General features: G+C 45.3%; 1 protein-coding gene and 1 long non-coding RNA gene across 11 annotated transcripts in view; one reads left to right on the forward strand and one right to left on the reverse strand.

Moving 5' to 3' along the window:
• The window catches only part of LOC138799356 (FK506-binding protein 5-like), a 104,266-nt gene that overhangs the window by 39,813 nt on the left and 50,930 nt on the right, over window positions 1–13,523 (forward strand). Inside the window, exons 1-7 of one of the 10 annotated variants that reach the window (XM_069980405.1) lie at window positions 1,628–1,695; window positions 1,783–1,909; window positions 11,894–11,915; window positions 12,764–12,782; window positions 12,888–12,935; window positions 13,028–13,066; window positions 13,475–13,513. The exons of the other annotated variants lie outside the window; for them this stretch is intronic. Coding sequence (XP_069836506.1) covers window positions 1,820–1,909; window positions 11,894–11,915; window positions 12,764–12,782; window positions 12,888–12,935; window positions 13,028–13,066; window positions 13,475–13,513 — 257 coding nt within the window. The 5' untranslated portion in view covers window positions 1,628–1,695; window positions 1,783–1,819. Of the gene's footprint in view, window positions 1–1,627; window positions 1,696–1,782; window positions 1,910–11,893; window positions 11,916–12,763; window positions 12,783–12,887; window positions 12,936–13,027; window positions 13,067–13,474; window positions 13,514–13,523 lie in introns of those variants that run through there. 10 annotated transcript variants of the gene reach the window in all.
• Window positions 1–13,523, reverse strand: part of LOC138799362 (uncharacterized) — a 53,874-nt gene that overhangs the window by 10,117 nt on the left and 30,234 nt on the right. The gene's annotated exons all lie outside the window — the stretch shown is intronic.

Consider the following 13,523-nt stretch of genomic DNA (forward strand, 5'->3'; position numbering starts at 1 on the left):
CACACAACGTATACGCAGCAGATACACAACAAATACGCAGCAGATTTGATGGTTTAGAGTTGATGCTGTGTTCAGTTATTTAGATCTAATCTGCTGCGTATTTGCTGCGTATCGCAGCAGTAAATACGCTGCGTATACGGTGTGTGGGTTTATACCCTAAATCATAATATAATACTGCTGCTGAGCACATAGAGCAAGATTTTACTCACCCGAAGATAAAATACTAATTCCATGCTAATTGTCAACTGTTCATTACATAATAAAATAAGCCAAAAATTACTGTATTTTTACCCTAATATCAGTATATCAGTATTTCAGTGATGCTGCATTTAATGGTCAGTATCTCTTTAAATCTCCTGGGACTAGGTTTGTATGATGTATATACGGTCATGTGAGACCTCTCTTTCCCCATCCCCCTTGACCCCTGCTGCTCTAGTCCCGCATCTCACAGAGTCCCCTCTCGCAGCCTGTGGCTCTGTCTGGCAGCGCCTCCACCACTTTCCCATATCCACGCTAATGGCAGATGACAGGCCTTCTACGGAGGAGAGGCTGCAATCTCTGATGGGATCACACACATTAAACTTTCTGCAGAGCCATCTAATAAAGCAGTCCTGTATCTGCTTCTTACGCTTGCATAGAGCAAATAGAGACCTGGCTTGGTTGGACAGGATCTGCCACACCAAAGCTAAGACAAAACCCCCGACTCTCCACCTTCTACTCCCAACTTTTGTCAGAACATTCTCCTACCACTCCACTTTTTCTATGCTCATGGGAAACTGAATTACAGCAGACCCTGTCTGAACATGAGAGAAGAAAACATATTACACAACTCCCATGGATTTTCGAGATGTATTAAACTCCAGGAGAACCATTACAAATTGCTTACCCGGTGGTATTGAACTCCTGACCTTCTCTACCACAGGGGGCTCTCACAATCCAACTTGTGCTGGCGCTGTCACCAGGATCCTGGAACCCTATCGCATACCTGGTGGTTCTGCCACCTTATTAGGCCCTTTTGGATGGACGTTGAGCGTACTATTAGTTCTGTGTGTAATGAAAATGTTTCTCTGCTCTTGTATTGTTCGCTGCACCATCAGCCTCTTATCGCCCATCCAAAACACTCTCTAGCCACACATATGATCGCAGCTGCCAAGCTCCTTATTCCCTTGCTTTGGCTGAGTGTGACCCCCCCCCCCCCCCCCCCAACTGTTCAGCAATGGCATGAAAAGCTGAATCACATCTGTAGGCTTGAAGAGCTTTCTAGCTGGTCTGAGTATAGACACGATAGCCTGATTAAGATATGGGGCCCATGGCTGCACTTCAAACCTAAGGATGTTGCTACCATAGCCACTGCCCAACCTACACCCTCCTAAGACCCTGTCACCCCCCCCCCCCTTTCTTCATTTTCTTTCACCCACCCGGCCTGGTACAGATAGTATCAGGAGGATTGGTGCTGCACCCCCACCTCCACCCCAAGTTATTTATGTTTCTTTTTGTATATTGTGCTTTATTTATACTGTGACCTGTGAAGCATTGTCACTTTCACCCTTGTATTTGCATCGTTGTGCTTGAAAAAACACTATCAATAAAGATTTGTTAAAAAAAAAAAATCTCCTGGGACTGGTGATGTCACCTGATCTTATCAGTGAAAACCGGTTTCAACTGGATCTCAGGATTCAGTAGGAGGAGTTGGTAGTAAGTAGGCTCCTCCATTGGTTCATTAATTTTTTTGTAATTTTCCACCTATTTTCAATAAGTTTCTAATGTTTCATCTTCTTACAGGTGGTTTTTGCGATTTTTGTGACTTTTGCGACATTTAATGGCAGGAGAAGAGCCGAAGATGTACTACGTGGATATGGACCCGACCCCTGAGGACATGACGGCCTATCTCGTGGTGCACCGGCAATATGTAAGTCACAATTTACCACCCAATGCAGAGTTAGGGGAGATGAGGGGCTGACTGTAATGTTACTAGTGTAAGTAACTGTCACTTAGTGCAGGGAATCCCCTCCAGGTAATCCCCAGGGTGGGCTGTATATGTATAGGACACAAGACAGGGCTGATGGGATGTGTAGTGTGGGGATGTATAAATACCTGCCCTGTGCTATGTATTCCCCATGTTCAGCCATTTCCAACTGTCACTCTGCCATCTTCCCTGCAGGGGGCGGGGCTTAGTTGGGGTATGATAACTGCTGTGTGGTCAGTGGGGTCTATGGCCGGGCTCATGCACTGTGTGTGTTATGTGATCTCCACCACCTCTGCTGAGATAGGAAGGTATACAGTATATCTCTATAGGAAAGATATATCAATGGAAACCACATCGCAAGCATCAGCCATGGGCCCGGCCTAGAGTTTATCCACATTTACACTGCAGTAACATGTCCCAATTCTATCAGTGAATCAGGATCTACAATCTGTCATGTACAGTATGTTACAATGCACTTTCATCTGGTTAGGTATAACATACATTTACTGGCTTATAGGTGCTATAGTGTAGCCCCCCATAGTATAAGGCTGGATTGCCACACACATGTACAGTATTTGGTGCAGTCTCTTTTAGTGGTTACATATTTGGGAATATATTAGGATTGTTATGTCATGTATTATTCTAAAAGTGAAGTGTATTGGCGTAAAATGCACCAAAAGTAGCGAGCGGTAAAGGCCTCAATACGGCTGCATTCACACTTTTTCTGATAAAATAGCAATAAAAGCCCCTTAATCGCTTCCTTGTACCCCAGTTGATATTTCTGATGCAATTGCTATATTATTGTGGCATGTTTACTTATGTTTTCGTATGAACCTGAACTCTTGGCTTCTGATTCCTGCTCCTTGTAGAGGGTGGATACAGCCTGAGGACCACCTGGAAAACTGGGATACAGCCATAGCCATAGACTGTATCCCAGTTTTCCAGGTGGTCCTCAGGCTGTATCCACCCTCTCCACGGAGCGGGCAGACAGCGGCAGTCAGAAGCCGAGAGTTCAGGTTCATATGAACACGAACCTCGGCCGGTTCGCTCATCTCTAGTTGGGGTGTATTGTTGTGTTTTGCTTATTTTGCTCTATCACGATGTACTGATGAGAATGTTTATATTTTCCCCAGTGTGTATTGTATTTCTTTATTGAAAAATGAGTAAAAATTACAATTATAGGAGTTGCTGTGCCAATGGAACCCCTAAAATGCATATTGGGCCTAGTGCCTGAGGAGGACGAGCCCACTGGTGTTGAATTAGCTATGTGTAGGATTCTATACCAGGCACGTAAATTAATCGCCCGCCATTGGATACGAGCGGCTGCACCCACCATTGCGGAACTCATTGTCAGACTTAATGAGGTCATACGTTTGGAAAAAGGGGTATATCAGAAAAGAAAGGCATCTAGGAAATTTGAAAGTATATGGGGCCCTTGGCTTGATGCGCCTGGTGTACCGTCCAGAAATCTCCGGAGCGACCCCATGGAAGCCCTCCTGCTACAGGCAGATCGTAATGCTGTAACTAATAGACGAAATGGAACACAGGGTGGGAGGGGAGATATTGCGTGATAGACGGTAGGGTTATCCTAATGGTGGGTGCCCCGGCCTATCCGCTGGGTTCTGAATGGGGAGACTCCTATCCATGTTACTGACCATACCGCTGTGCCTTATTGTTATTATTATTGTATAATGGTTGACATTGGGGTGAGTTGCACACCCTTTTCTTCTTCTGATGACAGCCCTTGTCGAGGTAGCCTAGCCAATGTTGATGCTTTCAATATCATATTATTTCTTCCCTGTGGAAGGGATGCTGGTTGGTGGGTGAGGGTGGGGGGGGAGGCGGGGTTATATCTCACATATGTTTTTGTTGGGAAGGGGAAGGGTGGGGAGTGTGTTTTGTTTGTAAAAAAAATACACGTTTTGTGTGTAAAAAAACTCTTTAATAAAAATAATCTGATTTAAAAAAAAAAATTACAATTATAAAAAAAAAAAAACTTACTCACTGCATGGCGTGTTTTTTTTTGGGGGGGGGCTATAAATTTTAGTTTATAAATAAATTTTATTGTAGGCAAAGAAAAGGTTTACAGGTTAAACAATAGTAGGCAATGTTCTCACAACATCATTTTAGGTTAAAAAACTTTTTTTTCTAATAATGATAGCCATATAATGATCATGATCATTAAAGGGATTATCCAGCCCTACAAAAACACGGCCACTTTCCTCCAGAGACAACACGGTTCTTGTCTTCAGTTCAGGTGCGGTTTGCAGATTAGAATGTAGCCTGCTGATAGCCCCCTATAGCGACGTGGACACTGAGAAGGATGCTATGTGTCTGGTCTTCCTCCTCAGTGTCGGGTCCATGCTGTTAGTCGCTGCGGAGCAACATTAGGAGCACTGCTGTGTTATCCGTCCGGCTCCCTCCATTGATTATCATTAGAAGGAGCTGGCCCAATGACACGGCCTTACTCCTAGCGGTGCTCCATAGCGGAGTTTACCCCGACTAACAGCATGGGACTGACGCAGAGGAGGAAGGTAAAACACATACCTTCATCCTCAGCAACCCCGACCCTATAGGGGGCTATTAGCAGGTTAGATTTGTCTAACCTGCTGATAATTCCCCTTTAGGGTACAAACCCACACACCGTATACGCAGCAAATACGCAACAAATACGCAGCAAATACGCAGCAAATACGCAGCAGTTTGATGGTAAAGGTTTAATGCTGAGTTCAGTTATTTAGATCTAATCTGCTGCGTTTTTGCTGCGTATTTGTTGCGTTTTTGCTGCGTATTAGCTGCGTATCGCAGCAGTAAATACGCTGTGTATACGGTGTGTGGGTTTATACCCTTAAGCTTAATTCACTTAAATGGAACTAAGTTGCAAAACCTGCACCCAGACTGGAGACAAGAGCGGTGCTGTCTCTGGAAGAAAGTGGCCATGTTTTTGTAGCGCTGGATAACCTCCTTAATAATGGCCGTCATTATAAAAAAAAACAGCAGTTTTTCACCTAAAAAAACCTTGACATAGCCGTAGACAGGTGTAACATAGGATTGATGCAAGCTTATACAGGAAATGTATGATGACGTATAGAAAATGCCTACATGTTTTATACTGGATAAATGGCCCGCAATGTATGTTTATGCAGAACAGCGGCCATTGTTTTACAATGACGGCCATTAGTAATGTTCATGATCATTATTAACGGCCGTCATTATTAAACAACAGCCATTATTTTACATGAAAGACACTGTGTAAGCATAGCCTTAAAAGAAATTGAGAAATGGAAAGCGGTCTGAGTCAGGGAGCTAGGTCGGGTCTCTATAAGCCAATGTTCCTCCAGAATCACAGCATCAATGATAGGTTCCTGAAATCTGAAACATCAATCCACACAACCAAATTATACTACAGTCTTGGAATGAGAGCATGTCCCTCCTCCTCCTGATATGCTGCTCTTTCCCTCCCACTATTGACAGCTCGTTCTCTAGGTTACAGACCACCACAGTTCTCAAAAACAATGGTCTGGCGGGGAGCAGCATTTCAGGAGGCAAGTTTCCTAAATAAATGAATTTGCAAAAATTTTTAAAGGGAACCTGTCATCTGACGTTCCGCGCTGATACCACCCAACCCCCCCCCCCCCCCCCCCGGTGCAGCCCCGGATACTTACCCTTTGCTGCAAGTCCTGCTCCTGGAGCTGGCCCCCGGACGGAGATATCGCCATCGGCAGCCGTGCGCGCAAGCTTCAGAGATGAGTCCGACGCCCATAGAGAATGATGGTTCCAGTCATTCTTTATGGGCATCGGACTCATCTCATGTAATTTGCATACAGCGAGCGCTCACCTTCCGGCACCGATATCTCTGTCCAGGAGTGGGACTTGCAGCAAAGGGTTAGTATCCAGGGCTGCAGCGGGGGGTCGAGCTGGCTCAGCGTTGGAATGCCGGGTGACAGGTTCCCTTTAAAGAGGTTGTGCAGGAAAAAATAACTTGTAACAAGTAAGAGATCACAGGGGGGGTGACCTCCATACTCCCCCGCCGATCTTTGTACTCTCCCCCCACCCCAACTTCTTTGTTATAAATGCAGCTATGGGTACTGCACGTGACCTCCAGCTCTAGTCATCCCTATATCCAGTTTTACTCCGTGTGATCTGGCCCTAACAGTAAAGGTACTATTACACGGGCCGATGAAGGCCCGATAATAACTGTAAACGAGCGCCGATCTGCTAGATCGTTTACTGGGCCTATTACAAGGCCCGATTATCGTTTAACAAGGGCTGCAGGGACATCATTACCGATGTTCTTGCAGCCCTTGCTTAACTTTATACATTACCTGTCCAGGCTGCAGGGTTCCTCTTGCGGTCTTCTCCCCGGGTCCCGTGCACTCCAGCTTCAGAGCGCCCCGTCTCAGCTGACAGGCCGCTCAGCCAATCACTGGCCGTCAGTGTAATAGTACCCTAAGGCTGGTCTTAGGGGAGGAGCGTGAGGGTAAAAGTATAGAGAGGACACGTGGCAGGATTGTTTTATTTGTCACAGCAGGGTAAAATGGGGAGGAGAAGAGGGGTCCTTAAAGTGACTGTACCACCAGGCCCAGGCTGAAGGACTGGAGGCGGGCCGACCCACCCCCAGTGGGATGAAACCCCAGCCCCTCCATGACATGACTCCATTAGAATCAATGGAACCCTATCATGGAGGGGTTTTCCTCCCACTAAGGGTGGGTCGGCCCGCCTCCAGTGCTTCAGCCTGGGCCTGATGGTACAGTCACTTTAAAGGGGTTATTCACCTTTTTTTTTTCTTTTAAATCAACTGGTGCCAGAAAGTGCCAGAGATTTGTAATTTACTTCTATTTAAAAAATCTGCAGTCTTCCAGTACTTATGAGCTGCTGTATGTCCTGCAGGAAGTGGTGTATTCTTTCTAGCAGGAAGGTGTTTACTTTCCACTCTGACACAGTGCTCTCTGCTGCCACCTCTGTCCATGTCAGAAACTGTCCATAGCAGAAGTAAATCCCCATAACGGAGCAGATAGATTGAGACACCTACTGAAGCGTGAAACTCTTAGGATAATGCGGCTTGATGTCACAGGCCCGTGTGGCCTTAATGAGAGAAATGGTATGAATACTCTTTTGCTTTAATTTGCCACATTGTATCACTTGTTAATTGCTTCTTTGCTATGTACGTGTATATATATTGCACCTCCCCCTCACGTTACATTGTTCCAAGCCAGACGAAGTGCTGTGGTAGGCGTGAAACATTTGTTGTTCCTCATGTGAACGCACCTGCTCTACACCTTCCCCTGTATGCAGGACATACAGCAGCTGATAAGTACTGTAAGAATTGAGATTTTTTTTTAATACAAGTAAATTACAAATCTCTGGCACTTTCTGACATTAATTGATTTGAATGAAAAAAAACTAAAAAACACAAATATAGTATTTGGGGATGATTCCCCTTTATCTGTGGTTTGGAGAGCGGTTCCCCAAGTTAATGGAAAATTCCTGTGAGCAGGGTTCCCAGGACGGTTGGAGGTCTGGAAGATGAGTGTCCTCGGGTCCGATGCGTCACAGCTGTGGGCAATGTGCAGGATAGAATGGTAATTGGAGTATGGTGGATGATGGGCAGTCCGGGACTTTCCTCTCTTTCCCCTTACAAAATGTAGCTCAGGGAGAGTTACAATGTTCTTGCAACTATAAAAGTATATTGTATGTTATTTGGCAAATAGCTTTATATATCTTGGATTTAAACACAGTTTTTGTATTTATTATATTTATCTGTTAATAAAAGCCGTGGTCTTTACTGCCACCTAAACCGGTTTCTAGTGTCTTCTTGGGGTAGGGGTGGTTGGATGTTCCATACATCTGAATGAGGTTGTATGTGCAGCATGGCCGGCGATGTCTGTCTCATTCCAATGTACAAAACTCTAACAGAAAATCTGCAAGAAATCTGTCTCCTCTCAATCCACTTGTGGCCAAAGGAACATGGCAATGCAGGGAGTCTTTATAACATACTGACACCCGGTGTAACAGGCCGGCGTATAACCACAGTCCAGACCAGGGTGGTTAAACTAGTGTCCTTCCAGCTTAGCTCTGGCTGTCCAGGTATGATGGGAATTGTAGTTTTACTACAGCTGGAGGTCCGCTAGTTTGACACCCCTAGTCCAGATTATACCTGGTGTTAAAGTGTCCTATACCCTGGAGAAGAAATTACCCTAGGCCAATATAATATTATGTATGTACAGAATATAATTATATATAATTGTATTATTATAACATTTCACCCCCGTGGATTCAGTAGCATTAACGCTGGCTTCATACGTAGAGTTTTTTGGAAAGATACCAGAGCAGTTTATGCGCCAAAGCCAGAAGTGGATTCAAATGGGATGGAAAATATACAGGGAGGACTTGTACTTCTCTTTCAGGTTTTGGCACAAAAACTACAGTGTCAGATTTTCAAAAAACTGTGTGAAACCAGCATCAGTGATATACTGACATCAGTCTGCAATTTGTTTTTTCGTTCAAAGCAGCTGGTGTCAGAAAGTTATACAAATTTGTAATTTACTTCTATTTAAAAAATCTTTAGTCCTCCCGTACTTATCAGCTGCTGTACGTCCAGTAGGAAGTGGTGTATTCTCTCCAGTCTGACACAGTGCTCTCTGCTGCCACCTCTGTCTGTGTCAGGAACTGTCCAGAGCAATAGCAAAACCCCATAGAAAACCTCTCCTTCTCTGGACGGTTCCTGTCAGGGACAGTCATGGCAGCAGGGAGAACAGTGTAAGACTGGAAAAACTGCACCACTTCCTGCAGGACATAAAGCAGCTGATAAGTACTGCAAGACTTGAGATTTTTATACCTATATAAGTAAATGATACATCTGTATAACTTTCTGATACCGGTTGATTTGAAAGAATTGTCTAATACCGGAGTACCCCCCCCCCCCCATAGTTATAATGTCCCCTGCTCTGTATAGCCCCCCATAGTAACAATGCCACCTGCTCTGTACAGCCCCCATAGTAATTATGACCTCCTGTGGTATACAGCACCAATAGTAATGATGACCCCCTGTTGTGCTCCAACATAAAAAACAAACAAACACATCATACTCACCTATTCCAGGAATGCAGCAGGTCTCTCCATCTTCTGGCCTCCAGCCTGTGAGCCACGGGAAGGGATCCTCCAGAAGGTGTGATGACATCATATCATTGCCCCTGCTGGAGAGATCCCGGCATCTCACAGGCTGCAGGCTCGGAGTGCCCATGGCCTATGATGATGAATAGAACAGCTGGATGCTGACAGGTCCTGCTGCTGTATCCTGTTCTTTATGTTCACCCGCTCACACTGCACTACAGTGAGCAGGTTAAAGGTTACAACAGCGGAGCATCCCTAGAAGCTGTGCGGCTGCACCTTCCAGGGATGCTTAAAGGGGACATGAGAAACGGTGTGCCATGGGACTAAGCAATGGCAGGCCCCCTCCCTCTCCGCCCCCTGTGCAGCCGAACCGGCTGTACATGCGCTATGTCAGCCACTGAGCCTAGACTATTTTGCACCCTGGGGTATAGTTTGGCCTAGGACAGTTATCCCCCTGGGTATACTCTGGCCTGGACCAAACTGCATATAGTAAAGGGTTACCAGCTTACCATGAGACGCTTAGCGATAGCACGGACTCGCACTCCAACAGGTGCAGGATTCACAGAAGAACAAACGAAGAGCCCAGCTTTCAGTGAGAAAATGCTGATTGTAGTTTATTTACATCCACTAGACAGTGCACAGGTAGCAGTGAACATGTGGCCTTTTCCTGGGGGTAGTATCGCTACATGCGCACTGTCTAGTGGATGTGAAAAAACTACAATCAGTATTTTCTCACTGCAAGCTGGACTCTTCGTTTGTTCTTCTCTGGACCAAACTATACCCGGGTTTAATGTGGGAAGGGTTCATGTGGCCTCCTACACTGGTCATATACTTCAGAGTGACAATAAGTGCAGCATTAGCAGTGACAGTGGTCTATGGATGTCAGTGGGGAAGGGCTCTGTTCACACTTGTATCATGGTTTCTTTTACTAAAAAAAAGGAACATTTCCAGATGTGTAACATAATAGATAGCGCTCCTGCATGCGGCACCATCCTTCATGTCATATCTGCTGGATCCTCTAATGGCAGTGTGACTACAGCCTCAATGGATACACATAACTCCCAAGTGTCCCTCTTTTGGAGGGACAGTCCCTAGTTTTGACCCACGTCCCTCTATCCCTCTTTGTTCCTCTTTTTGACCTAGTAATGAGATTGGCATTTGGAATCTACCCAATTTCCCCTCACAAAAGATACCAGTGATGATCAAAGCCATCTTGACTCAAAGGTTAAATATTAGAGATGAGCGAACCGGGTTTGGGTTCGAGTCCATCTGAACCTGAACGTTCGGCATTTGATTAGCGGCGGCTGCTGAAGTTGGATAAAGCCCTAAGGCTATGTGGAAAACATGGATATAGTCATTGGCTGTATCTATGTTTTCCAGACAACCTTAGAGCTTTATCCAAGTTCAGCAGCCGCCACTAATCAAATACCGAACGTTCGGGTTCGCTCATCTCTAGTGATTGCATCAATCTGCAGCAGATCCTGTATGTGTGATTGCATCAATCTGCAGCAGATCCTGTATGTGCGATTGCATCAATCTGCAGCAGATCCTGTATGTGCGATTGCATCAATCTGCAGCAGATCCAGGATCGGTGACTGCTAGAGATGAGCGAACCGGGTTCGGGTTCGAGTCCATCCGAACCCGAATGTTCGGCATTTGATAAGCCAGGGCTGCTGAACTTGGATAAAGCTCTAAGGTTGTCTGGAAGACATGGATACAGCCAATGACTATATCCATGTTTTCCACATAGCCTTAGGGCTTTATCAAACTTCAGCAGCCACCGCTAATCAAATGCTGAACGTTCGGGTTCGGATTGACTCGAACCCGAACCCGGTTCGCTCATCTCTAGTGACTGCATCAATCTGTCAGCGTGCTCCAAGTGGATGATTGAAAGGCAGAGAGGTCCTTTACTGGCCTCTCTGCCTTCCAATCACCCCTCCGAGGGCGCTGACAGGCCCAGATGACTACCTCCCCGCCTCTGCCTGTCACGCCCCCATGGGGTTAAACTGCTTTTTTCGGGTATACAGCTCCTGCTGCAGCCGCAGCCAGTACGTGCTGCTGCTGATTCAGGAGCTGTATACAGCGGTTCAGGGAACCATATCCGATTCAGATGACTGGTTCCCTTTAAAAAGTATAGAAATGTCCGTAAAATTTCCTTAGAGTGAGGCTACATTCACACGTCAGGATGAAATTCATGATCAGCATTTTTTCTCCGCAACCCACAAAATATCTGTAGTCTCCGCAGAGTGCTTGGGTGTTTTACACAAAATGCGGAGGCTCCCATAGACTTCTATTGGAGTGTCCTTACCGCAGTGGCAGACCGCATTACAACCAGTCCTATTTTTGATGTTGTGGATTGCGGATCTACAAAAATAGAGGATGTGTGAATTTCCCCATAGTAATTAATGGGTTACAAAGTTCTCTATATTTGCTGATCCCCAAATACTGAGAACTGCGGAATTAGGCCTGAACCACAAGTGTCCCTCTTTGGCCATCACAAAAGTTGGGAGGTCTAGATACATTAGCCACGTGCTTGGTAACCAGTGGTATACTCCTCCCTTCAGGCTCCGAACCTTTGTTGACAGGTGTAAAGTAACGATCAGTCGGTGAGCGAGGATTTGCTTGGCTGATCTCTGGCCCTATTACATAGGGGGATATCTGCCTGATATTACATATAATGGTCCCACATAAGATGGACGTTACATTTCATGTGGCATTCGGTAACATCAATGAACAGCGGACGGAGCGTTACAGGAAGGTACAGGAATTGTTCTATAACAATATACTCTGCTTACTCTGTGTTTCTTATTTCAGGTTAGAGAGGACGACTTTAAGGGTAGGTTTTGCCCATCTGTAATATCATCTCCATAGATTTTGGGGGGATTTATCAAGGCTGGCATATCTGTATGCTGCTCTTACATAGCCGACCACCCGCCCAAGCCACGTGTTTTGCCAAAAAATGTGATTGTTGGTGGTTATACTTATTAGCCGCTGTATGCTGTACAGCAGGGATGGGGAACTTTCAGCCCTCCAGCTGTTGTAAAACTACAATTCCCATAAAGCTTTTGCTCTCCAGGCATGATGGGAATTGTAGTTTTGCAACAGCTGGAGGGCCGAAGGTTCCCATCCCTGCTCTACAGGAAGTTGTGTTCATTTTCAGTCTGACACGGTGCTCTCTGCTGCCATCTCTGTCTATGACAGGAACTGTTCACAGCAGGAGATAACAGTTCCTGACATGGACAGAGTTGGCAGCAGAGAGCACTGTGTCAGTCTGAAAAGAATACACCACTTCCTGTAGAACTTACAGCACCTGATAAGTACTGCAAGACAAGCTTTTTATATAGAAGTAATTTACAAATCTGTATAATGTTCTGACACCAGTTGATTTAAAAACCTTTTTTCTCCAGAAATAACCTTCTCCCCTTGTGTCTGACATCTATAACTCTATAATTTTTTTCCATCACTCCCCTCTCTTATTGCCTTTAAACATTGGGAAAGTTGCATCATGATGTTTTTATGGCGGGTTTAAAGGGACAGGCCCACTATTCGGTTTTAAAGCAGAAAATAACAGGTGTGCTGGTTTTTAGAGATTTTTGTGGCACACGACGTTAGTAAATATGGAGAAACAAGAAACTTTTATGTAACAATCTATTTTAACCTGATGTTTTTCTTTCTTTTCTTTAGAGGACGACTTGGATTTCTGGTTAGTAAATCTTTACTGTGAATATAAAATGTGTGTGAGTCTATAACCCCCCCCTCTCCTTATTGTACGTTGGGTTCCCACTATCGTTTCCTCTGTCACTTAAAGGAGCGAAGAAGACCTGGAGGAGGACGAGGACGACATTCTGGATGTGGAGTAAGGATCTCTAGTAAAATATTGTACAATGAATGAATGAGTCTTTATTGTGTGTTGGGTTCTCACTATCTTCTCTACTCTGTCACTTACAGGAGTGAAGAAGACCTGGAGGAGGACATTCTGGATGTGGAGTAAGTATCTCATAGGGAAATATTATGCAATGAATGAATGAGTCTTTATTGTGTGTTGGGTTCTCACTAGAGATGAGCGAATTGCTCATATAAACAAAGCGAAGTGCCTAGATTGATCAGCGCTCTGCTTATCAAGCCACCAGCCCTTCAGCGCTGCTCTGCTCCCTGACACTCCTCCCAGGGCGTCGGGAAAAGCTGCATTCAATCCTGGGAAACTTCTCCCAGTTTCCAAGGATTGGATCCAGCTTTTCCCCAACACCCGGAGTGGAGTGGCAGTGAGCGGAGCAGCGCTAAAAGGCTGGTGGCATGATGAGCGAAGTGCTGATCAAACAAAGAGCTTTGCTTTGTGTAGATGAGCGATTCACTCATCTCTAGTTCTCACTATCTTCTCTATTCTGTCACTAACAGGAGCGATGAAGACCTGGAGGAGGAGATTCTGGATGTGGAGTAAGGATCT

Source organism: Dendropsophus ebraccatus, chromosome 8 (genome assembly GCF_027789765.1).
Source record: "Dendropsophus ebraccatus isolate aDenEbr1 chromosome 8, aDenEbr1.pat, whole genome shotgun sequence".
In the NCBI taxonomy this organism is placed as follows: domain Eukaryota; kingdom Metazoa; phylum Chordata; class Amphibia; order Anura; family Hylidae; genus Dendropsophus; species Dendropsophus ebraccatus.